The sequence below is a fragment of the Fonsecaea monophora genome (genome assembly GCF_001642475.1).
Source record: "Fonsecaea monophora strain CBS 269.37 chromosome Unknown Scaff15, whole genome shotgun sequence".
NCBI lineage: Eukaryota > Fungi > Ascomycota > Eurotiomycetes > Chaetothyriales > Herpotrichiellaceae > Fonsecaea > Fonsecaea monophora.
The window spans coordinates 1-21,830 of record NW_019173946.1 but is presented as its reverse complement, the minus strand read 5'-3'; the positions used below and the strand labels follow the sequence as shown (position 1 = coordinate 21,830).

The 21,830-nt window shown below is 52.7% G+C and overlaps 9 protein-coding genes across 9 annotated transcripts; 6 read left to right on the top strand and 3 right to left on the bottom strand.

Moving 5' to 3' along the window:
• Positions 1–668: 668 nt before the first annotated feature.
• On the top strand, positions 669–2,837 carry AYO21_03111 (hypothetical protein; the record flags this gene model as incomplete). Its single annotated transcript, XM_022653085.1, has 1 exon — positions 669–2,837. One exon carries the CDS (start codon positions 669–671, stop codon positions 2,835–2,837), a length of 2,169 nt encoding a protein of 722 aa, XP_022514478.1.
• A 397-nt stretch (positions 2,838–3,234) lies between these two features.
• AYO21_03110 (hypothetical protein) lies at positions 3,235–5,866 on the bottom strand (the record flags this gene model as incomplete). The annotated part of the gene is made up of 3 exons (XM_022653084.1): positions 3,235–4,730; positions 4,786–5,039; positions 5,088–5,866. 3 exons carry the CDS (start codon positions 5,864–5,866, stop codon positions 3,235–3,237), a joined length of 2,529 nt encoding a protein of 842 aa, XP_022514477.1.
• Positions 5,867–6,727: 861 nt separating this feature from the next.
• AYO21_03109 (hypothetical protein) lies at positions 6,728–9,139 on the bottom strand (the record flags this gene model as incomplete). Its single annotated transcript, XM_022653083.1, has 4 exons — positions 6,728–7,392; positions 7,446–8,758; positions 8,806–8,939; positions 8,996–9,139. The coding sequence occupies 4 exons, from the start codon at positions 9,137–9,139 to the stop codon at positions 6,728–6,730; spliced, it is 2,256 nt and encodes a 751-aa protein (XP_022514476.1).
• Positions 9,140–9,702: 563 nt separating this feature from the next.
• On the bottom strand, positions 9,703–12,043 carry AYO21_03108 (hypothetical protein; the record flags this gene model as incomplete). The annotated part of the gene is made up of 2 exons (XM_022653082.1): positions 9,703–11,975; positions 12,031–12,043. The coding sequence occupies 2 exons, from the start codon at positions 12,041–12,043 to the stop codon at positions 9,703–9,705; spliced, it is 2,286 nt and encodes a 761-aa protein (XP_022514475.1).
• Positions 12,044–13,016: 973 nt separating this feature from the next.
• AYO21_03107 (hypothetical protein) lies at positions 13,017–13,547 on the top strand (the record flags this gene model as incomplete). The annotated part of the gene is made up of 1 exon (XM_022653081.1): positions 13,017–13,547. The coding sequence occupies one exon, from the start codon at positions 13,017–13,019 to the stop codon at positions 13,545–13,547; it is 531 nt and encodes a 176-aa protein (XP_022514474.1).
• Positions 13,548–14,271: 724 nt separating this feature from the next.
• On the top strand, positions 14,272–15,362 carry AYO21_03106 (hypothetical protein; the record flags this gene model as incomplete). The annotated part of the gene is made up of 3 exons (XM_022653080.1): positions 14,272–14,334; positions 14,384–14,421; positions 14,558–15,362. The coding sequence occupies 3 exons, from the start codon at positions 14,272–14,274 to the stop codon at positions 15,360–15,362; spliced, it is 906 nt and encodes a 301-aa protein (XP_022514473.1).
• Positions 15,363–16,409: 1,047 nt separating this feature from the next.
• Positions 16,410–17,078, top strand: AYO21_03105 (hypothetical protein; the record flags this gene model as incomplete). Its single annotated transcript, XM_022653079.1, has 3 exons — positions 16,410–16,743; positions 16,798–16,905; positions 16,969–17,078. 3 exons carry the CDS (start codon positions 16,410–16,412, stop codon positions 17,076–17,078), a joined length of 552 nt encoding a protein of 183 aa, XP_022514472.1.
• Positions 17,079–18,009: 931 nt separating this feature from the next.
• On the top strand, positions 18,010–19,983 carry AYO21_03104 (hypothetical protein; the record flags this gene model as incomplete). Its single annotated transcript, XM_022653078.1, has 2 exons — positions 18,010–18,218; positions 18,279–19,983. 2 exons carry the CDS (start codon positions 18,010–18,012, stop codon positions 19,981–19,983), a joined length of 1,914 nt encoding a protein of 637 aa, XP_022514471.1.
• Positions 19,984–20,457: 474 nt separating this feature from the next.
• On the top strand, positions 20,458–21,657 carry AYO21_03103 (hypothetical protein; the record flags this gene model as incomplete). The annotated part of the gene is made up of 1 exon (XM_022653077.1): positions 20,458–21,657. One exon carries the CDS (start codon positions 20,458–20,460, stop codon positions 21,655–21,657), a length of 1,200 nt encoding a protein of 399 aa, XP_022514470.1.
• Positions 21,658–21,830: the final 173 nt, after the last annotated feature.

Sequence of the window (21,830 nt, the reverse complement as noted above, 5' to 3'; positions counted from 1 at the left end):
TGGTCCCTAGATTCGAAGAGGTTTGTAGGCCTTCTGCTACTAGATGAGCATCAGAGGGATTGTAGAGAGGACCGAGCGGCAGGGGTTTGGAGGATGATGTAGCTCGAGCTACGATACTGTCGTATTAAAGACCTTTTATCCATGACTATTTATGCGTCGATAGTTGTCCTTTATTAACGGATAGCATGTCTCGGTGTAGATGGGCAAGTTTGAAACGGGATTTATTTTCTTGATCGAGTTCCGTGCAGTCAATCATGTCCACAGATATTTTCCTCGTTCTCCTCCAACATCTACCACTTAGTCTCTTTTTGGATCCCACTCTGATACAAAATCTACTCCCTGTTTTCGAAACACCAATGGGGTCATATGGTGCTAGATACCTCGTCTTTGAGATTCACGTGTGAGGACATATCATAACAGCAAAGCCATTGACCGGCCCATATCTACATGTGAGGGCTAGATAAGGGTTTAGCCGCAAGAGGAACAGGGAGAGAAAGAAAGACATCTGAGATTCTCGCGAGGAACACCATCCAACATTTTGGTTGATTTCTGCTCTCTTACTTTTATTTTTGACGGCCCAAGCACATCATCTCACACCATCAATCTATCCATCTATCGTGGTTGTCATCTCCAATCAAATCAGCTATCGATCAGCATCGATCAAAAAGATGGGTGATGCCGGGGGGTCTCCTGCGACCAGTACTGCTCCTCCTCCACACCATCAACAACGACCAGTCCGCGCCGGCCTACCCAGCGCCAACCCGACACCCTCGTTCTGGCAGACCTCCTTTTCCAATCCGCTCGTTCACCACCGTTCAACACCAAATCTCCCCGCCTCTGTGGACGTGGCTGTCGTCGGGACGGGCATCAGCGGCACCTTTGCTGTCGATGAGTTGTTGAGTCATGTCCAAGGAGTGGATGTAGCAGTGACGGATCTCAACGACGACGACGACAACAACAGCCTCACCGTCCTGGTCCTCGAGGCCCGCACGCTCTGCTCCGCCGCCACGGGCAGGAATGGCGGCCACTTGCAGCCGATCGTCCACGGGGCGCCAGCACACATTATTGATTTTGAACTGCGCAATTTCCACCATATCGAGGCGCTGGCGCTGAGCACGTCTCGGAAGGACGGAGATGATGGTATTACTGTTGACGAGGATGACCAAAGTGAAAGTCACGGTGATTATCACGACGAGATTGAGACCGAGTCGTCAATTCCTTCTTCTTCTCCTAATTGGTGTGACTTTCGCCGACTCGAAGGGTGTCTTGGGTTTTGGAACGAAGAGTTTTTCAGGGACGCGAAGAGGGATTTTGCTCTTACTGCGTCTACGTCTACCGATAACACCGGGGCCGGTACCGTGATCGGTGCAGACAAGACCACGAATACCCGTTCCGCCAGCGAGGACGACAAGCCCACAAGGTTAGCCAGGGTGGTAGAAGACCCCGCCGAGCTGGAGGCCCTGGGACTGAAAGTCGACAGCGGTGCGGTGGGCGCCATCGTCCAGAGCGTGGCGGCGAGTCTGAGTCCCTATAAGCTATGTGTGGGACTGTGGAGCGGGTTGCTTGAGAGGTTCGAACAGGGCCGGGGTCAGGGTCAGGGTCAGAATGCAACGACGGAGGTAGGGCGAGATGGACGACGAGGAACAGGTGGTCGATTCACAGAGGCGCGCGTGTCGAAACGTATCCTCAATTTGCAGATGGATACACCTGTCACGGCGCTAGAGAGGGCCCATGGCGACGACAACGACTACAACAATGCAACACACGGATGGATCCTACACACTCCCCGCGGCAACGTGCACGCCCGCACCGTCATCCTGGCCACGAACGCATACACGTCCCATCTCTTGCCAGGTTTTGCACCCTTGATCCGTCCCGTGCAAGCGCAGATGTCTGCTCTCGTCCCTCCTCCTCCTCCTCCGCCTCCGCCGTCACTGTCTCCCGCGCGAGGCGAGCATCATAAAATTAGCGGGGATGGGACTGCGAATGGGAATTCAAGCGCAAATGACGAGGCAGAAACCTGTGACAAGAACTCCGATGCCCCGAGACCCTTGATCCCAATGAGCTACGGCTTCGTGGGCGTCGGCGACATGGACCGCGTCATGAGCGATTACCTCGTTCAGAATCCATATCATCATCATCACAGCGACGGGCATGGGGACAGTGATAGTGGTAGGGACGGGCAAGGCGGACACCTCATGTTCGGCGGCGGACGACACCTGGCCCTCCACCACGGCGAGGGCGTCTGGGATGACGACTTTGTCGACAAGCGCGTCGAGCGGTATCTGCGCGGGTTGTCGGAGAGGTTGCATCTCAATCAACCCAGTCTCAATTCCAAGGCCAAGTCCAATGACAGTACCCATCAAGACCGAGCCAGAGTTGCGACGGATGACGGAACCGGGACCGAATCCTCGCTGTCGCCTTCATCGTCGCCTTCGCACTCGCACTCGCACGATGATGACCTCCTCCCCCTCGCGGCCTCCTGGACCGGCATCATCGGCCACTCCTGCGACGGCCACCCCTGGATCGGCCCCGCGCCAGACCACCCCGGCGTGTTCGTCTGCGCGGGATACACGGGCCACGGGATGACCAACGCGCCGTTGTGCGGGCGGGACGTGGCGCGGAGGGCGATGCGCGCTCTGAGGGGTTTGCGGGTTAGGAACAGCGGTAGAGATGGAAACGGAGACCGAGACGTTGGCAGAGATAGAGACGTGGATGTACATCTGGACGAAGATGGGAATGCGGACTGCAATGTCCCACCAGAATACCTGATCACTCGAGACCGGATCGAGCGGGTCAAGCACGGTTCGGCGGGGATGTATCAATTGTCAAGATAGAGTTGGATAGCAATGAAATCGAGAATAAGAAGGAGAATGATAATGAGGACAAAAAGGTTCGAAAGTTTCAGAGTGCGTTGCTGCCCATAATCAATTCCACATCTGCGCTTCTTCGAAAACACTCGCACGACTCAGCACCCCATAAACCCCCCGCAATTGCAGACATGCGTGACCAAGTAACCCAAACAATACTCTTCCGCGTCTGGTTCGGGTTGGTTCCAATTCATATAAACTGGTGACTTGTTTGTCACCTCCGTAATAACCTCCTACGCCCCGCCTTCGTGGTAATGTCAATGCATCGGACGTCGAACATCCGACAGCAGACACCAATACACCTCTCACTTCTCGCCCCCACGTTGCCGAAATTCTTTCTCTGTCATGTCCCCTTCCTCTGCCCTTATCCCAGAAAGCTGCCTATCCCTCCCTCTCCCCAAAGCGGCGCCTGCACGTACTCTGCGGCTCTTTCGTGCATATTCCCGAAATTCCAATCCCCCGAGCTGCCAGTGCTATCAGGCGTTATGGGTCCCATCGACGTCCCCATGCCCGCCAGTGTTGTGGAACCCCCGAGTCCCAAGATTGTATTGCTTGTGTTGAGTGGTGGGTATGCGTCCTCCTCCTTAATGTGATGGAGCGGCGGGTACTGAGATGATCGCGACCCTATTGTCGGCGATGACGAACTGGGTGCCGAACTTGATGTTAATCCAGATGAAGTCCCCAGGTAATGATTCGATGGCTGTTGTCCATATGACGTGCTTTGGAACTTATTCGTGTTCGACGATCTTGGCCCTGCAAGCGCGGCGTTCAGTTTTCCCAACGCGTTGAGCGATTTGGCCATGCTCCGCGCCCAATGAGGTGATTCTGCAAGTGGTGGTGGTGGCTCTGCCCCCTGAGAGAAGCGGCGATTAGCAGCGGGACTCGCTTCCTGAGGGAGGTCGAATGTCGGATCTTCCTGCGTACGTTGTGAGATGACCGCTTCCAATTCTCGAAGGAGAGACAACCGTCGTGTGTCACGGCTTGTCTCAGGAAGGGTTCCCAGTAAGAATGCAGCCGAGATGGAGCGCTGGATTCCAATCCAAGACCGGGCTGCGAATTTGCTCAAGCCGTGCAATTCAACATATGCTTCGACGGTACCTTCCAAGCTCTGCACGCACAATGTCCGAAATTGGGCAACGGACGCTGCATCAAGAGGAGTCGTGCTCGGTGACTGACCTATGGTGCCCGAGGTCCTCCGTCGACCGCCAGGGGGTGATTGGACGGGTGTCAAATTATCACCCGTTGAAGATACAGGCCCTGCATTCAGAGCAGGCCGGCACAGCTCGCTCGTAATGTAGCAGCTGTGGAGTTTCAATGCGAGGCGTTCGAGATGCTGTGTCATTTGGTAGCAAAGGTCTCGATTCCGGAGATGAGCGGCTCCTTGGGACACAATGCTCGTGATCTCTTCGGTATATTTCTGTATTCTATCCCAAGTCATGTAAGATCGCGGGTGGAGGAGACGTTCGCGGATGATTTCCTGCGTCAGTCGAATAATGGCAAACATGCTTTCCGCGTAGCTTCGATCGCCCGGAGAACTGAACTTGCCGTAAGGGATATCTGGGATACACAGGACGCTTGATGTCGGCCGGTCGTAACTAACGGCAAAATGCGAATCTTGCCATGCAAGTGCCCACCAGATTCGTCGTCGAGTCCATTTTTCGGCGTCCGTGAACTGTTGAGAGTTGATCTGCAATCCAATCGAAAAGGCCATGCGTAGTGTCATGCCTAGGAAGATATATGCCACCCCGGGATTCATATTGTACGACAGAACATTTCCGATAATGAGCGACGCTTCTATCGTCTCCAAACACGGATGAGTCAGGAAGTTAGACATGCGAAGCGCTTGATAGGAACAACAGACTGTAATCAACGGTTAGCCAGGTCCCTCGGTTTCGTCTTTTGTGACTGGACTCACTGTAAACCTGAGATGTAAGCTCCCTCTCTTTTGCTGGGCGGTCCGACGACTGAGACCCGGACGCAAAAACAGCAAACACTAGTGCCAGCCAAGGTAATGATACACCATACGGCTTGTTGGGATCGAGTTCGAGATTGTCGCGCAGGGCACGAGCCCGATTGGAAAGCATGAAATGGAGCGTGTCCTCAAAGCTCGAGGTGTCTGGTACTACAGGGTATATGGTACACGCGATGTCTCTGTAAGCCACAAAAAACCTGGAGCAAGTTAGTGATCGGCCCACGGTATTGCAGGAAATGGCTTACTCGTTGCACAGCTCGTCGTCTGGAATAGCTTTACACAAACCATTCACGTCCTGCATGCTTGAGTCGGTACTCCATAGATCGACAAAAGGGTAGGTGGCGCTCTCGTTATCCAGGCCAAGCTTTGGTAGAATGTTTTCCTCTAGCAAGGACTTTGCCGTATCTTGAGCTGACCTGCTTCTGCCGAGTCCCATCATGTAGGCTAGAACAGATCTCGACCCCAGATGCATCGTACCCATCTGATTGCTAGGAGCATGAATTCCTTCTCTCTCTGTCTCGTCTCCCCGGCTATTCGTGCCTGTGGGGTTTGCGTCGTCCAACTCTGACTGCACCAAGACCGGAGACAAGCGCTCCTCGGATGGGACCATACCGCGTAGCTGCTGCAATTCCCTGTTCAGCCGCTCCCACTGCTCCCGTGGCACCGTAACGTTGGGACCGGTCTGTTGTTGAATGGGGCTCTCCGACCCAGCACCATCGTGTTGGGCCAAGGCACCACTGAGAGCAATGCGCCGCTTCTTGGTCGGGCGCTCGTAGGAACAGAGCTCCGGGTGGTCTCGCTTGACACAAGAGTCACAGGGCAGGTTTCTATCACATTTGACCTTTCGACGGTGGCACGCATAGCAAGCCTTTGGGTCCCGCACTTTTCTCGTGTTACGGATGATCGCATCTACCTCTTCCTGAGCCACCTCTATCCTCCCTCCTGATCCAGTCTCCATGATGTGGTCATCGGCGTAGTCACCGCCGAGTGTATCGACCGTAGAGGCGCGTTGGTTGGGGTCCATGTTAAATTGGCAGAGGCGACGCAGAGGAGAATATGAAGGGACGGGAGGAGCTGGGCTGAGCTGAGACGTGGCTGGGTTCTCACTTCTACGAGAACATGACCACTCGTGAGAAGATCAAACGAAAGAATCTCCTTGGGAGCCCGCAGAGCTGCGGCTAGAAGGGCGACGAGGACGACAAAGCTGCGCAGGGTTGGGTAGAAGAATTGGGGGGAGCAAATGGTTGTATGCGAGTAGTGGGAAAGACCTCTTACGATTTCCTCCCCCACCTCTCAGTGGCTGCGACAATCCCGCTAGAGAAATCTTCGGCGTGGGCTATTTGGGACTAGCGTATTATGCATGTCCTTCGCTACCGCGGCCACAGCCTCGTCGGTCCGTGATCAGGTGGCCCAGCCTTGCCACCGTCGCCACTCAGATCTGGACTCAGTGGCACAAGCTGTGGTGTACGACGTATGAGGTACCATTCTATTGTCAGAAATCCAGGCCAAGAGGTCTTTAATAGCCTCTATTGAAGATAAAAACTACATCATGTTCTATAACTATTCATCACAACTCATCTGTACTACCTTGCCGGTTGTGGTCAAGTCATGGTTACACATGATCAAAAATGTGAACCACCAACTTCCTTCCACTCCCTAAAATCTTGGTCCACTACCGACAGTGAAGAAATGAGTCATTTGGATCTTGGTTTTACAAAAGGGGTGTTCCTGAATGTTGCTTTTACCAGTCATGACGCCACATCCACATAACCCGCGTTCCATGTGTCCTTGTACACCATCGCATGTGTCGTCTCAAAAGGCACATTAAGTGATTGGAGTAGCTTTCAAGAGAATATGTGAGGGGTTCCCGATACCCGATACAGGATCAAGCGTCGTCCCACATTTTGGCGTCCGAAATCCTCCATCGATCAAACCATCTGAGATAAGCGTATTGTCGATTGCTTCCCTGCATACCAAATACAACTGGGCTGAATAAAACGAACAGTCCAATAACAACGGCGTACAGGACGAAATAGATGCCCCACCGCACCTTGCTGTTGAGACGTCGTGTGGTCCAGTCCAGGCTGAACCCAGCCGCCAGGATTGCAAAGTAGAGAGCCGGGTAGTAGTGATGGACGTAGGTGACTCGTCCCATGATCACAAAAGGGAAATAGTGGAAGAACCATCCGATCACTGGGTAGATGCCCGAGTAATGGATTTGGTCTATGTCGGCCTGGCTGAGTTCGTTGTAGCCCCGCTGCCAACGAATCAGATACCACGCGACGATAAGGCCCACCACGCCCAACGAAGCCGTTGAGCCCCAGTAGACGATCGGGTTGCCGAGCAAGAAGTATTTGGTGATGTGATCCTCCCACGAGCACATACGAAGTCCCACGTGCAGAATAGGCCACTGCCAGAACTTGGACGCAAGGTCGTCTTGCTTGTCGGGATCAGGAACGAGGGCATTATTTGATGTCATCATCGCCACGTTGAGATGGATGAAATCCTTGAAGAATGGTGACCGGTAATTTGCCGCGTTTCCAGGGGGAACTATAGCATGTTAGTGAAGAAAAAGAGCAGAAAAACGGCGAGTTCGGACTTACGTCTTTCATTAACGTGAGATTCGACGTTCCAGTGTGTGTAAACGTCCCTTGGGCTAGGCTTCTTTACGCAGGTTGTTTCAATCTGCTTGAAACCCCATTGAGGAAGATTGACGGTTCCAGCACGAAGGTAGCATCCTAGTTCGACGTGCTTCAGCCTGAACGCCGTGGTCAAGGTCCGGATGCGAGATCTATCGGAGGACGCGGCGTCACTGACAACCTCAATTTGCCAATGGTCTTTTTCGTCGCCGACAGTGACATTACCATAACAGGAAACCTCCCAGTCGGCCTTTGTGATAGGAGCTGCAACGGCATGCGAATGAAGATTTCGGCCAGTTTGAGCATGGATGAGACGGACGACTTGTTTGTCGGCAATGAAGCTCAAAGGCCCTTCCGGATCATATTCAGGCTGGCTGCGATTGGGGTAGAAAAACCAGTCGTTGTTGGCATCCTTGTGGTGATAGCAGGTGACTTGCTGCTGACCGCTCCCTTCCGGATATGTTTGAACGTGGGAATGTAGTAAACCACCCCCGTAGCCCATATTCTTGAGAGTGACTTTAGATCCAAGGGCAATTTCAAGCGGCGAGTCCCTCCCAACTTCGGTTCCGCGGAGATTGGCTTGGAAGAGGGAAGACATCTGCGCATCACCCGGTCCCGAGTTCTCTAGGATCAAGAAGTGAACCCAGAAGGAGAACATGTAGACTATGATGGGAATGATGATCAAGCCCACGGCGCGAGCAACTAGATGGGTTGCAAGCTCCACCTTGGGCATCTTCAGGTCGCCAAACTTGTTCCACAGATCTTCGACGGTGTACAGTCCAACAAGCGCCGTGGCGAAAAGACCCACCCATTTCACACTGCAGACACATCCAATGCTCAAACCAGTCAGGAAAAGCCAGATGAACCATTCCACGGAGAAACTCTTGTGCTGAAGTCGGTGGAATCTTGCCCAGCACAAAATTGTGGTGAAGGTGAAGCAGAGCAACATCGAGTCGAGTAGAATGAACCGAGAGATGGTGGCGTAGGAGTTTTCGCAGAGGACCATCAGAGTGACAAGCCACACACCACTTCGTTTGAAGTTCAGTTCGCGTGCTGTGTAGTATGCGAGGGGGACGGTTACGACACCGAACATGGCGTTGAAGATGCGCATGAAGGTGTAATTCACGTCCTCGGGATATGTTTCTCCGGATTTGAACTCGAATGATCCATTGTAGCCGGCCAGGTATCCGGACAAGCCCACCAACATCTTTCCGAGGGGAGGGTGGACATCGAAGTAGAATTCCCGTTTCAGGTAGTGTGATCCGAATTTGCCAAAGCTGGAGGTGTTAGTAACGAGCTCAGGTACGAGATGAGTCCTACTTACTGGGCCTCGTCCCAGGTGACAATGGGAGAGAGTCCTATCCGCCAGAGCCTCGTGAACAAGGCAAATGCTGTAAAAATGATGGGAGCTATCAAAAATTCCCACTCGTCGAGGAATTGTAGAATACTCGTCTGCGGCTGGAGACAACATCAGAGGTATGTTCAGTATATCATCTGTCAAATGGAAGCCCAACCTTTTGCAGTTTCTTTGTGTCTTCAGCCTCGAGCTTGTAAACATGTTGTCCATTGGCCTTTTCATAGTTGGCAACATTCCTGCGACGGAGTTCAGCCTCGTCTTGCCCTGCGCCGGTCGCCCGACCACTATTTGTAGCGGCCATGATCGTAGAATGGGTATGAACAAGAAGGAAAGATGGACAGGACTCGTTGCAGAGAGGAGAGGTGTCTCAGGTTCCAGAAAGCAGTGTAACGGTGAATCTAGAGAAAAGTAGGTGGACAGCCGGGCGGGTTGAAAAGTGGCCCTGGAAACGCGTGTCGTGAAAGAAGCAGAAATAATTAGGAAGAGAACGAAAGAATCACCATCGAAGGGAAGAAGGCTGAAAGTGTAAAAGAGAAGGAGAAAGGCTTGCCCTTAGACCAGATGGCCTTAAAAAGAGAAAATTAATTCAACTTCAGGAGAGTTGGAACATCGAGTCTGCAAGATGCCAGATGCGCAAAGCCGGGGCGACTTCAGCCAACGTGTCGAAAGCCACCTTGGCACAATTCGGGCGAAAAGGGAAAAAAGGGGGGAAACCGGGCATCCACCTGCACTATTGTTGACACGTGAAAAGAATGTGCATTCGCTAAAGAGTCTCATTGTGTTTCCAATGTATCAGCCCACGGTTTTGTCTACTTTGATCCTGTCTTTACTCATGCCGACATTCAGCTGTGGTCAGTCCCCATATCAAACCAGATTGATGCGGCCACCATTTGTGTCTCCGTCATCGCGGAACAGATTTCCCGCCTCTCTACAATACCGCACCTCTCCAGTCCCAGTGCTGCCGACTTCACTTCCCCAGCACACCACCACTGCATCGACGATACATGCTAGGACTCCTTCCATTGCACCCAGGATTCCCCAACCTATGGCCCCGGCAATGAGCCCGACGATATAAGCGTATAGGCTTCCGCGAACCCCAGCTCCGTCCAGCCTGAGAGTGCGTGCTGTAGTGACCCATCCACCAAAGCCCAGGGCCAAACACATGATAAACCTTGTCGCATGGAGGAGGAGCTTGGCCAGTCGATACGGAAGAAGGGGGGTGGAATCATTAGACCAACCGTCGTTTCTCCGGCGGCGACTGAATGTACCTGGGTGCAAGGCTGTCGTAGCATCGTTAGGGGCGAGGAAATGCATCTGCGAAAGTCCTCTGGCGCTCACGGCCAGAGGCTGGGAATGAATCGCAGCGTAGGTAAGGGTGAGTGGATTGATCAAAACGGCGATCGGGCTTGGGATGAATGAGTACATTGCCACCCCAATGAGCATTGTCAACCGCCGAGGTAGGACGATCAATGGTAGTCGGACCAGAAGACTTAAGCCCGTGAATAGCGCTATGGTGCCGAAGAGTGTCGTCGCTGAATGTTGCAACGCAGCCTTCACAATGACTTGAGGTGTGGGAGCTGGGACTGCCAATCGATGGAAGTACCACTGCGATACCGTGGCCGATGTAATCGTCCGCTGCATGCCAAATGCAATGGTGATTGTCCAGAGGTACACAAGAATAAAGTACACTCCCAGCCACCATGTAGATGTGTCAATCACAAACTTGCTGATCGTTGATCGAGTAGACGGGTGGCCCCCGAGAAACACTCTTGCAAACATCGACAACCAAATCCATGTGAAGCTGACGATGAACCCCAGAACGGCAAATCCGACGAGCACCAACGTCGGGTTTGCGGCGAGGATTCGAGTCGAAAACTCCAGAATGGAAATGGCCTTTTGCATCACCAACCGACCCCTCAAGACCGCGAGCACCCACAGGGTGGCCAGGACTGCAGGAACCAATGAGCTCCATCTCATGACAGTGTCCTGGATACTTGAGCCGTGCCATGATCCCTGAAAGCTGGATATCAATGGGTAGAGAGAAAATGAATAGAGGATAACCGGAACAGCGACCAAGATGCCGTAAACCAGATATCGAACATATGACCGAAGGGCTGCAAGCCAAAACAAAGAAACGAAGGTCGCTACAAGGGTATATGTCGCCAACAGGTAAAAGGATCCATGCAAAGTCGTGTAAACGGTATCACCGAGTGGGCGTTTTTTGCTCGGTGATTGTGTATGAAGCAAGACAAGGAACCAGGTTGCACACATGGCCGCAACCGAAAGCAAATAAAGCTGACCCCAGAAAGCATCATGTCTGGGTTGTTGAAGTTGTGGAGTCTGAATGCCATCTGGAACAGACTCAGTCCCTCCAGAGTGATGCCGCGAATGTCCCAGCAGTCGTCCCTGCACATCACCTTGGTCAGATTCCGCTGAGTCGTACTCGTCTTCTGCTTTCGGCTTTTGTTTGCGCAATTGTTGAACTGAAGGGGGATTCTCTATTAAATCTTCGGGTGGATCGTCGTCATACTCGCTCCTCAAAGTGTCTTCTAATCCCACATCAACCATCGTGTTCCTTTCCGACACCGGACTCTCGGGTTGTGATTCCCCTGACTCTGCAAGATCAGTCAAATCCGTTCTTTTCCGGCGTGGATTTGGCGCGCCACCATGCCATGAGCTCCTGATACCTCCAGGCCTGCCCGTGCCTCGATCACGAGGATCTTCCCCGTGACTACTGGCGCCATTGAGACTGGAGCCACTCCCAGCATCGACGTCGGAGGAAGCATGCAAATCACTGGCCCCTAATTGTCGTCTTGATCTCTGGAGAGCATAGTAATCGGCTATCTCTCGTTCGTGCTCCTCCTCATCATTTTCTTCTCGGAATTCGTCGGTAGCGCTATAGAACAAAGGTGCCTGCTGTGGATTGAGGCGAGAAGCGAACGGAAAGGCGGACAGCTGGGAAGATGTCGGCTGGTAAGGATTTGGGACGCGGGGATTCAGCGTTCTGGAAGTGGTCGTTGATCTCCACGTCTGGTTCGGTCTTCTTGTTGCCCGACCCTCACCAGACCGACGGTCGTCTGCAGGTGTCGGCGCGAAACTAAGACGGGATTGAGACTGTGCGAGAAATCTGGAGGCGTCTTGGGAAACATCAGTACTTGCATTCAAGGCAGGAGTGGTGAGATTCTGGCTCACACTCGGAGAACATGCTGCCCGCAGGCAGTCACCACGCGGTGTATCAGTCGGTGAGTATACTGGGTTGATAAGCACGAATAACTGATGGTACCAAAGCAAATCCTTCTTGATTGACAGATGTGGACTAGGTGAGTTGAATGAGGAGCTAGAATATGTCGTAGATATCAGTTGGATGTGCGGTTGCACAAGGAGACGTGGTGGTGAGTTGGTGGTTTGGGGATATGAGTCCAACCTTCAGCAGGTCAAGTCGAAAATGGGGAACAAAGACCAGGCACGCAGGAAACTCGATGGAGTAGTTGTGTATGCCCAGCCTAGCTTAGCCTGGATTCAGTGGGTAGCCGTGGGTGCTTGGGGCAAGTTCCAGGCTGTGGAGCTCCCAAAGTGCACAGGCTTCCAGGCAGCTTGTTACTACTGGTGTAATACACGTTGCAAATAATGGGCACGCGCTCTCCTCACAAGCTTCCTACAAGCGTGGTCATCGTCATCGGGCCCAAGTCGTTCGCCGCTCAGCATTCATCTTTTTGTCACCAGACTCTGTCTATTCCACTCCCCCAACGTTATTGTTTCTAAGTTGATCCTTTCACCTGCGCATAGGGTTGACCGAATCTACTGTCAGATCAAACGATATCGAGATCCACCCTCTACTAAGTTAGCAGACGCACTCCTGTCCTTTCCCATGCCCACCCCAACACCGGTCCCTGCGCTCCCCTGGAACTACATAGCCAAATTGGTCTGTATAGGGGATTCTGGTGAGCAGCTCCTTCAGTCCCTTGGTGACAAACCCCCCTAACAGAGGGCAAGGAACTGGCAAATCGAGCCTGACCATCCGGTTATGCGAAGGAAGATTCTCCGCCTCACATGATGTCACCATTGGTGTTGAGTTTGGGAGTCGAATAGTTCCTGTTGGTCCTCCTGCGAACGCATCCTTAGATATCGGCGCTCCAAATGGAAGAGTCGGCCATGCCAATCCTCAACAGCAGAAGAAGATGAAGCTTTCACTTTGGGACACCGCGGGTCAAGAGACATACAAAAGCATAACAAGAAGCTATTTCCGAGGTGCATCTGGGGCATTGTTAGTGTTTGACATCACGCGAAGAAGCAGCTTTGAGTCGGTCACCCAATGGCTCAATGACCTTCGTCAGATCGCCGAGGAGGGTATCGTCGTCATTTTGGTGGGCAACAAGCTGGACCTGGCGGAACAGAGCACTGATACGCAGGGAGGCACCAAGCGAGCCGTGAGCCGAGAAGAGGCAGAGGACTGGTGTCGACGAGAAAACGTGGTCAAATATGTTGAGACAAGTGCTAAGAGCGGAGAGGGAGTCGAGAAAGCGTTCCTCGAGGTGGCAGAAAGAATATATCAGAATATCGAAGCCGGCAAATATGACCTCAACGACAGGAGAAGCGGAGTTAAAGGGTATGGGACAGGGACTGGGCGAGATGAAGGCAAAGCTCCCAAGACAGTCAACCTGACCATGAACGATGCCGTTAAGAGCGGGCAGGGTAGAGGTTGCTGTTGAGACGATCTGGGTTTCCCATTATGTTTCATGAGATCAAAATTGTCTCGCCGTGCGCCGATAATGAGCCACGTCCATCATCGCGGAAGTCCAACACCACCGGAAAGGACGATATTGGCTTGAGAGGAACCATCCAATACAAGAGCTGTACAAGTCAGGTGGTGATTGGGGGGTCGACGAAGCCTCGTCGGTGCCACTGCATCAGATGGCGATGAAGGTTCTTGAACGCAGTTGGCTTGATGGACTTGGAAGCCCTTGCATTGGCTGGTAAGTGATGCATGGCCTATTGTATTGGGTTGGTGTTCCCGACTCACCTTCCCGTTGAGTCGAGATACAAGTACCGCTTGTGTTAGCAGACATGCTGACAAACTTCGAGGCATACGGGCACCAGCCGGCACTGTGGCATTAGCGAGTTGAGCACGTCATGGAGTAAGGAGTTCAGACTCCGTGCCATTCGACGGTTTATTGATTCGGAGTTGCGAGCTTCGGGTATCTTCTACCCCACCTCTACGAACTGCACGGGCTTTGGCCTGCTCCTCTTTGTACCCAAAGGACGATTCTTTTATCAAGCTGTCGTTGGACGTTCGATCTTTTTCGTGTATACATGATTCGTCTCCCATCACTTGCTACTGCCATATCCTGTGTTCATCGGTCGGGTCATTATCAAACAAGCCGTTTTCTGTTACCACAAGTGAATCATAGAACATTCACATCATTTCCCCCCACAATGGCGAAACTAGACATCAAGATTCCTGATATGGAGCTGCCAGATGGCAACAAGATACCATTTGTAAGTGAGACTCGCCTCCCTCCGGCTAGTACAGTGCCGCTGACTGTAGGATGTTGTTCAGATCGGATACGGATTGGGCACGGCATGGTAAGTCTGAGGCGGCGGATTGAGATTACATCACTACTACCTGTTGAATCATCTGGTTCATGCCGAAGGCTCTTACGCATCACATCGCCGCAAGTCTCACACATCAGTGATGGCTGACCACGACTTGGGTTTGCAGGTACAAGACCAGTGCGGACGCACCCAAGGATCAGGCAACTATAGATGCCACGAAAACCGCCATCAAGGTGGGATATAGACACATTGATGGAGCTGAAGTGTACAACACGGAAGTGGAACTGGGTGAGGCGGTCAAAGAGAGCAAGATTCCCCGCGACCAGCTCTTTATCACCACCAAAGTTATCACCCATATCGACGACATCCCAAGTGCCATTGATCGAAGCCTGAAGAAAATGGGACTTGATTACGTTGACCTGTACCTCATCCATGCTCCGTTTTTCGCCAAAGGGGATGACAAGCTACTCCAGCAAAAATGGGCACAAATGGAAGAGGTCGCAGCTTCAGGCAAGGCCAAAAGTATCGGTGTCAGCAACTTCCTAAAGCCTCACCTGGATGCTATTCTTCAGACATGCAAAGTCCGACCGGCTATCAACCAGATTGAATTCCATCCGTACCTACAGCACGGAGACCTGCTTGCCTACCATAAGAACAAAGACATTCGGGTTGCTGCCTATGGTCCCCTTACCCCCGTCACCAGGGAGAAGGGAGGCCCAGTTGATGGTTTGTTGGAGTCATTGGCGAAGAAATATGCTGTGAACCCGGGTGAAATACTGCTGAGATGGTGCGTGGACCAGAATGTTTTGCCCATCACCACGAGCTCCAAGGAACAGCGGATGAGCGACATGCTGCGAGTCTTTACATTTGAATTGACACCCAAGGAAGTTGAAGAGATTTCTACGGAAGGGAACAAGCACCATTTTAGAGCATTCTGGGGGCACATTTTTGACGCGAATGATCGGTCCTGAATGGGGTACATAAGCAGGGGAGCCTTCTCGCGTTTTACACACGTACGGAGAATGTACATCAGCCCACCGACTGACCCTTGATCATCGGGTGGTAATTCGGCGAATTGTCGATCATGATGTAGCTTGACCCTACATAGCACCTACAAATTGCCCTTCTGATCAGTACCTTCGCACCTGTATGCCTTCTATATGGGTATTAGATCTAACGTATTTCCCTCTCCGCAGTGGATGGAAAGAGTGACAAGTGACAATCACACGTACGACATTACCGAGTAGTCCGCAGCTAAACAGCAACAGCGGTTAAGCATGTCTTAAGTCTCAGCACCCGACTCGTCACTGATTTTACGAAGCCGACATCCGAAGAAATGCGGGTTCGCACAGAAACGGGGAAGTCCTCCACTTTGCATGGTCTGATTGAGTCTGGTTGGTGGCTGTGTTCTGGATCTCGCATGTCCTCGCATGTCACTCTGTTCTCCATCGACACGCCAAGGGCCTCGAAGACACGGAAAACGACAAAAGACGGAAACTCTGGCTCGCTTGCTTGACTCTGATCATCCTCATCGGCATCATCGTCTCCACATTCCAATGGGCTCATCCGCTCTCACCGTCCCATCTGTCGTATGAGGCCGTGACTTCCGCGCTACTTGTTACATCCCCAGCTGCGTACCTAGTAGAAAGAAAGAAATGCCGCGGGAAGAACCTTCCACATGATCGTCTTGCTTCTGGAGAAGTGAGAAAAGCTACTACCACGTCGTAAACTAGTCAGGTACCATTCCATTTCATACAAAGAAGAGGTAGGAGCCTCCCATCGAAAATCCTCCCGCCTTAAATTCTTCACTCGCCCTTCTCCCTCCATCAAACCAACTTCTCTCCCATACATACAACTTCCATCACCCATATTCACTTTTGCCAATACTTCACTTAGCAACAAGTGCATTCATTCGTTCTACTGTCTACCAAAAGTATCCCATTACTCTCTCAAGAAATCAGCATCGCCTTGTCCCAGTCACGCCATACTCCGGGCAGCTCCGTCAAACTTTCAGCACCATGCAGCTCTTCAACCTTCTCACCATCACCATCCTGTCCGTCTTCCAGTTCACATCGGCATCACCTCTCCAGACGAGACAAACAATCGATCCACCTGCCAGATACCTCCTTCAAACCAAAGTGGTCAATGGTGCTCACAAAGACTCTGGATCTAACAAGACCGACTTGTACCTCTACTCGTACCATACGGGTGCAGGACTCGGTGATGCGGCACTCTCGTCCAACAGATCGTGGGCATGGCAAGGCTACTTGAATGATTCCCAGCAGCTCTTTACCTACTCTGGCAATCTGGGTGGTCCTTGGCCCCTGTCGATCGGCTATGGCCCCTACCAACGTATGTGCTCCTTACACACTAAACACTTGTCCAATGCTAACAGCTGTCTTTTAGAGTGGAACCAGGTCGGAATCAGTATCTCCAGCATCACTAGCCTTTATGCTGGATTCTTCTTCAACTCGTCTGGGCTTCAATTCAATGCCAGCACCGGTGGCTGGTTGGGTGAGTCCTCTCTTTCGCTGTCCAAGGCGTTTGCTTCTGGAGTCAACTAACTCTTTCTCGCAGCTTGCGACTGGTGGCATGGTGTCCCCCAGCTCTTCCAGGCCAATGGTTACACCTACGGGCCCCTTCCAAACTCCTGCTCCAAAGTTGAACTCCAGCCGGTGGAAATCTGATTTTGTTGCAAGCAACTGTCTTCTCTTCATGCGGTAGACATGGTAATAGGGCCGAAGTAGGCGGCATTCTGGTCGTTGTTCAAGCATTGCTTGCGTTGATGGGCATTCACATGGGGCTTGCACGGGGCAAGCGGTAATCATCTGTATCACCAACCAATCATAATACTTTCTTGTTGCTCTGTTCAGTCTTCATGTTTGTCGTGATTTCCTCGTCTCGACATTCCTGCTCAACATTCTCTGCCCATACCAAAGATGGCGCATTGCCACCTGACCATCGGTACCTCGTGGGACGTTTGCCGTGCCTCACAAGAAGATGCCAATGCATCATGACTAAGTCACATATCAAAAGGGCACCAACGGTAAGTCCTATTGGACACATTCCTTTCACAGTCAATGCTCGCTTGGGGCCATGATATTGACCACCTTGACAAGGTCGAATCAGCTGCATCGCTGGGTACCACCATCCGACTGGTGGATACTCGACCTCCCGATTTGTATTTGCTGCACTCTTTGCAAGTGGCATATACCAAGGATCGACGGACTTTGGCCTGACGGCTGCTTGCCTCTGATGAAATTGGGGTCCTTGTCTCCTTCCCTCTTGCTTACATGATGGGCATTAGTCTCTTCCTCTCACTATCAATTCCATCGCCTACTTCCACATTGGGTCAGCAATCCCTTGGCTACAGTTGGGCCTTGCAGATTGGGGTGCTTAGCACCAAGGAAAGTCATGTTGTATTATGCATTGGTGGGTTGACCATCGTGGAGAGACCTATTGCGGTGTCCGGGACGGCTCTGTGCCGCGGGAGGAGTTGGTGTGTATAGTGATCAGGGTGGCGTTGAAGCAAAAGAAGTCTTTATGAGGTACGTCCCGGGGTCTTCTAGAACAACCCTCACCCATTGTCCACTCTCCTGCGCTGTTGAAGAGTCTAATATGGTTGCGAGCAACTCTCAAGTGCAACAGCAACAACAAGCTCCCGCCTACACGGGCGATTTCCTGTGGGTCAACCATGATCAGAAGAGCAGGAAGGCTTTGCCACATCGCAAAAGAGTCTTTGGCCACGTCCAACGAAGCTATCGCAAATGGAAGAGGATCCGCGATAACCAACAGTTGCAAGCGTCCATTCAGCTGCCTGGAACAAGGTGAGATGTTCTTCACAAGAGGAGGCTTTTACGAGGATACTGACTATGGGACTACTCAAGGTCGATCTCCCAACAACCTCGTCCCATTGCTGGCAATGAAGCACAAACCGAGTCGAATACACTTGCTCCTCTTGAGCATGGTGATGATCCAGCTCCGTCCGACCTTCCTAGTCCCCTTACACTCATTCGTCACGGCAACTCGGATCCTTTCTCTTGTTTCTCCTTCTCCATCACTCCGCGCGTGAACGAGGTCATATCATTCATCCGAGACATTCAGCTGCCGACGCTATACTACTCTCCCTACTTCCGCGAGGCAAGCCGCTTCCCCTCGACACGTTCAGATGTCACCAAATCGCCCATGGGATGGATCTCCACACCGGCGGCCGTTCAGTCGTGGAAGCACATCGTCCAAGGACTGCACGATCAGTGCACGGCGCTCGCTTGTCTAAGCACATACCTGGCCATGATGGTGACTTGTGGTATCAAAGAGACGGGCTACATGAAATACAGCCTGGAACTGCGAAATACCAGCTCGAAAATGCTCAGACAGAGCATCCTTCGGAGTGATCCCATGCACCAGGGCCCACTGGCCAAGATGACTCTTCTTCAACAAGTCTTCTGGCACTTCTACGCCGAGGCTTCGGCAAGAAATCTTGACGCTGCCCTGGTGCATGGACAAATGCTGAGGAAATTGATGGACGAGAGTCCGGGGGCTGTAACTCCGCATTTCTTCATGCTGGCAATGTTTGTCGACATCCACTTGAGTTCGGCTCATCGTAGGAAACCTATCTTTGAGTACGAGACGTTTGGGCCAAAGGTATACAAGGCCATGTGGGATGGAGTCGACCCATATATCTTCCTGCTCGCGGGGAAAGAAACCATTCCAGAAGCCACAGACGGTGTAACTGCAGCCACGCCTTTGGACATGGTGGTATCGATGGAACCCCTTCGGAGCCTCCTCATCCGTCGACGACAGGCCATCGCGTTGGCAAAGTTGATCGCTCAGGCCGAGGGCCCTAGCATTAATACCACAGCCATCTTCTTTTGGGTGGCATCCCATGCGTATATTGACGAGGGGTTCTTCACGAATTACTATTTTGACCAGGTCAAGGGGACTTCGATCAGCTTAAGCAGTGTTCTCTCCGTGTCCACCACCACGAGTATTGCGGAAATCTCAGATGCAATGCCACAGTCCGAATGCAGCCGCTTGACGGAAGCCGCAGTTGCAATGGCAGCACTCTACCTCATGCGAGTGCTAGGTCTCTTTGACATGTGGATCAATGGCCAGAATTTCTACGATCCCGCAGCATCGCGTGAGACTCTTCTGTTCGACGCTCTTACCGCCGCGTTTCGAGTAGGCAGTCCTCAGGAGCTGCTCATCCACGCGAACGCACATTTATGGTGTCTATTCGTGGGCGCGATAGCGGAGTGGCAAAGCGTTCTTCCAGGGAGTGCTGGCAGGAGACGAGGGAGTTATGGATCAAGAGCACTGCTTTCTGGGGCGGAAGGGTCTCATCTGCAGAGAGTTGATAGCGGCTTCGCCGAGGATGTAGCTCACATTGAAGGGGAAGATGAAGACGCGTCGACCATGCTGTTCAACACTCTTTTTGCAAGACAAGCGCGAATGATGAGCCTCCTAAGTTGGGAGCAGGTGGTTCCCGTTCTGAAGATGTTTGCATATGGAGACTTCTTACAGCCACATGGCAGCCGGTGGTTCTGGAGAAGTATGGGGGCACATTTGGATGAGTTGAAGCATGGTCATTGATGGGCTGTAAAGCTTTTTACTCGTGAAAGCCGAGGCTGAGAATAAGCGAGTGGTGAGTGGTGACTTTGATATGCAGCCTCGTGAGGGGAATTATTACCTACCGAGTGATGGACAAGGCATTGACCTTGGTTGCTTGGTTGCTAGGTTGCTTGGCTACTCTTAATATTCTATTACTTATCATTATTTATTCTGCTGACAATGACGAACGAGGCTTAAACGAGGCAAGGCCCCGCATCATAAGCCAGCATCACAATCGGCACATCTTTGTCGTTCATCCCATCCTTTTCGCCCCCTCGTCCTCTGGTCATCGATAAAATTCGCCCGGCGGTCCTTCTGATGCTCCGCGCTCTACAGACAAAAGCCCAAGTGTCGCCCGCCCGTATTGTCAACTGGACCCCGAGTTCTCGAGGAGCAGGAATAGCATCAGCATCAGCCACATCAACGTCGACAAAACCACGACGCAACATCTCCAGAATGGATTCCAGCCTCCACCCCCTCCAGGGCATGTACAGGCCCAACGCCCTCAAGGGACTGTACTACGGCCCGGAGGTGGTGCAGAAGCACATCCTCTCGGCACTGCCGACGGAGAAATCCAAGGCGTTTATCATCACGGGCAATTCGCTGGCGACCAAGACCCCGCTCATCAAAGGACTCGAGGAGCTTTTGAAGACCGGAGACCACCACGCCGGCACGTTTAGCAACATCCGCGAGCACGCGCCCGTGGCGCAGCTGGACGAGGCGACGGCCATCGTCAAGAGTGACAGTACCATCGACACCATCATCTCGGTCGGGGGCGGGTCGCCCATCGACAGCGCAAAGGCCATCGCGTACCGCGTGCACGAGACGGCGAGCAAGTGGCTCGTCCACATCGCCATCCCGACCACGCTGTCCGCCGCAGAGTGTACCGCCATCGCGGGCTACACGCAGGCCGACGGCACCAAGACGGGCATCGCCCACCCGAACACGTACCCGGCGTACATCTTCTACGACCCGAAATTCGCCCTGCACACGCCGCCGCACCTGTTCCTCTCCACGGGGCTGCGCGCCCTCGACCACGCCGTCGAGAGCCAGTACCACCCGTCGACGACGTGGGTGCCGTGCCGCATCGTCGCCCTGAACTCCATCGCGGAGCTCTTCCGACTGCTGCCAAAGTACAAGGAAAACCCCAAGGACGAGGACGTCATGACGGGCTTGTTGCTGGCCGCCTATGCCTCCCTCGGCTTCGTGGGCGGCAACCTCAAAGGCGGTCTGGGCCTGTCCCACTCGCTGGGCTACGCGCTCGGCTCGCCCTACGGCATCCCCCACGGCATCACCTCGTGCCTGACGCTGGGCCACGTCGTGAAAGTCAAGGCCCGCCAGTCCCCCGAGAACGCAGAGTCCATCGCCGCCATCCTGCCGTACACTACGGGTCGTGTCGCCGGTGGCAGCGGCGCCGCGGAGATCTCTTCAACGGGAGACAATCTCAAGGACAGCGACCTGGTCGGCGACCGCATCTTGCAGCTCGTGCGCGACCTCGGCCTCAAAACCACCCTGACCGAGAGAGGTGTGGGCAGGGATCAAGTCGACATTATCTGCGCGAGGGCCACGGGCGGGTTGTTGCCCCAGAAGGAAAAGAGCCCGCAGGACGAAAAGGTCCTCGAGGCCGTGAGAGGGTTGGTGGAGAAATTGTGGTAGTTTTCTCATTTTTTTTGGAGGGAGTGTTTTGTAGATAGAGGAAGAGGAAGAAGAAGAAGAAGAAGAAGAAGAAGAAGAAGAAGAAGAAGAAGAAGAAGAAGAAGAAGAAGAAGAAGAAGAAGAAGAAGAAGAAGAAGAAGAAGAAGAAGAAGAAGAAGAAGAAGAAGAAGAAG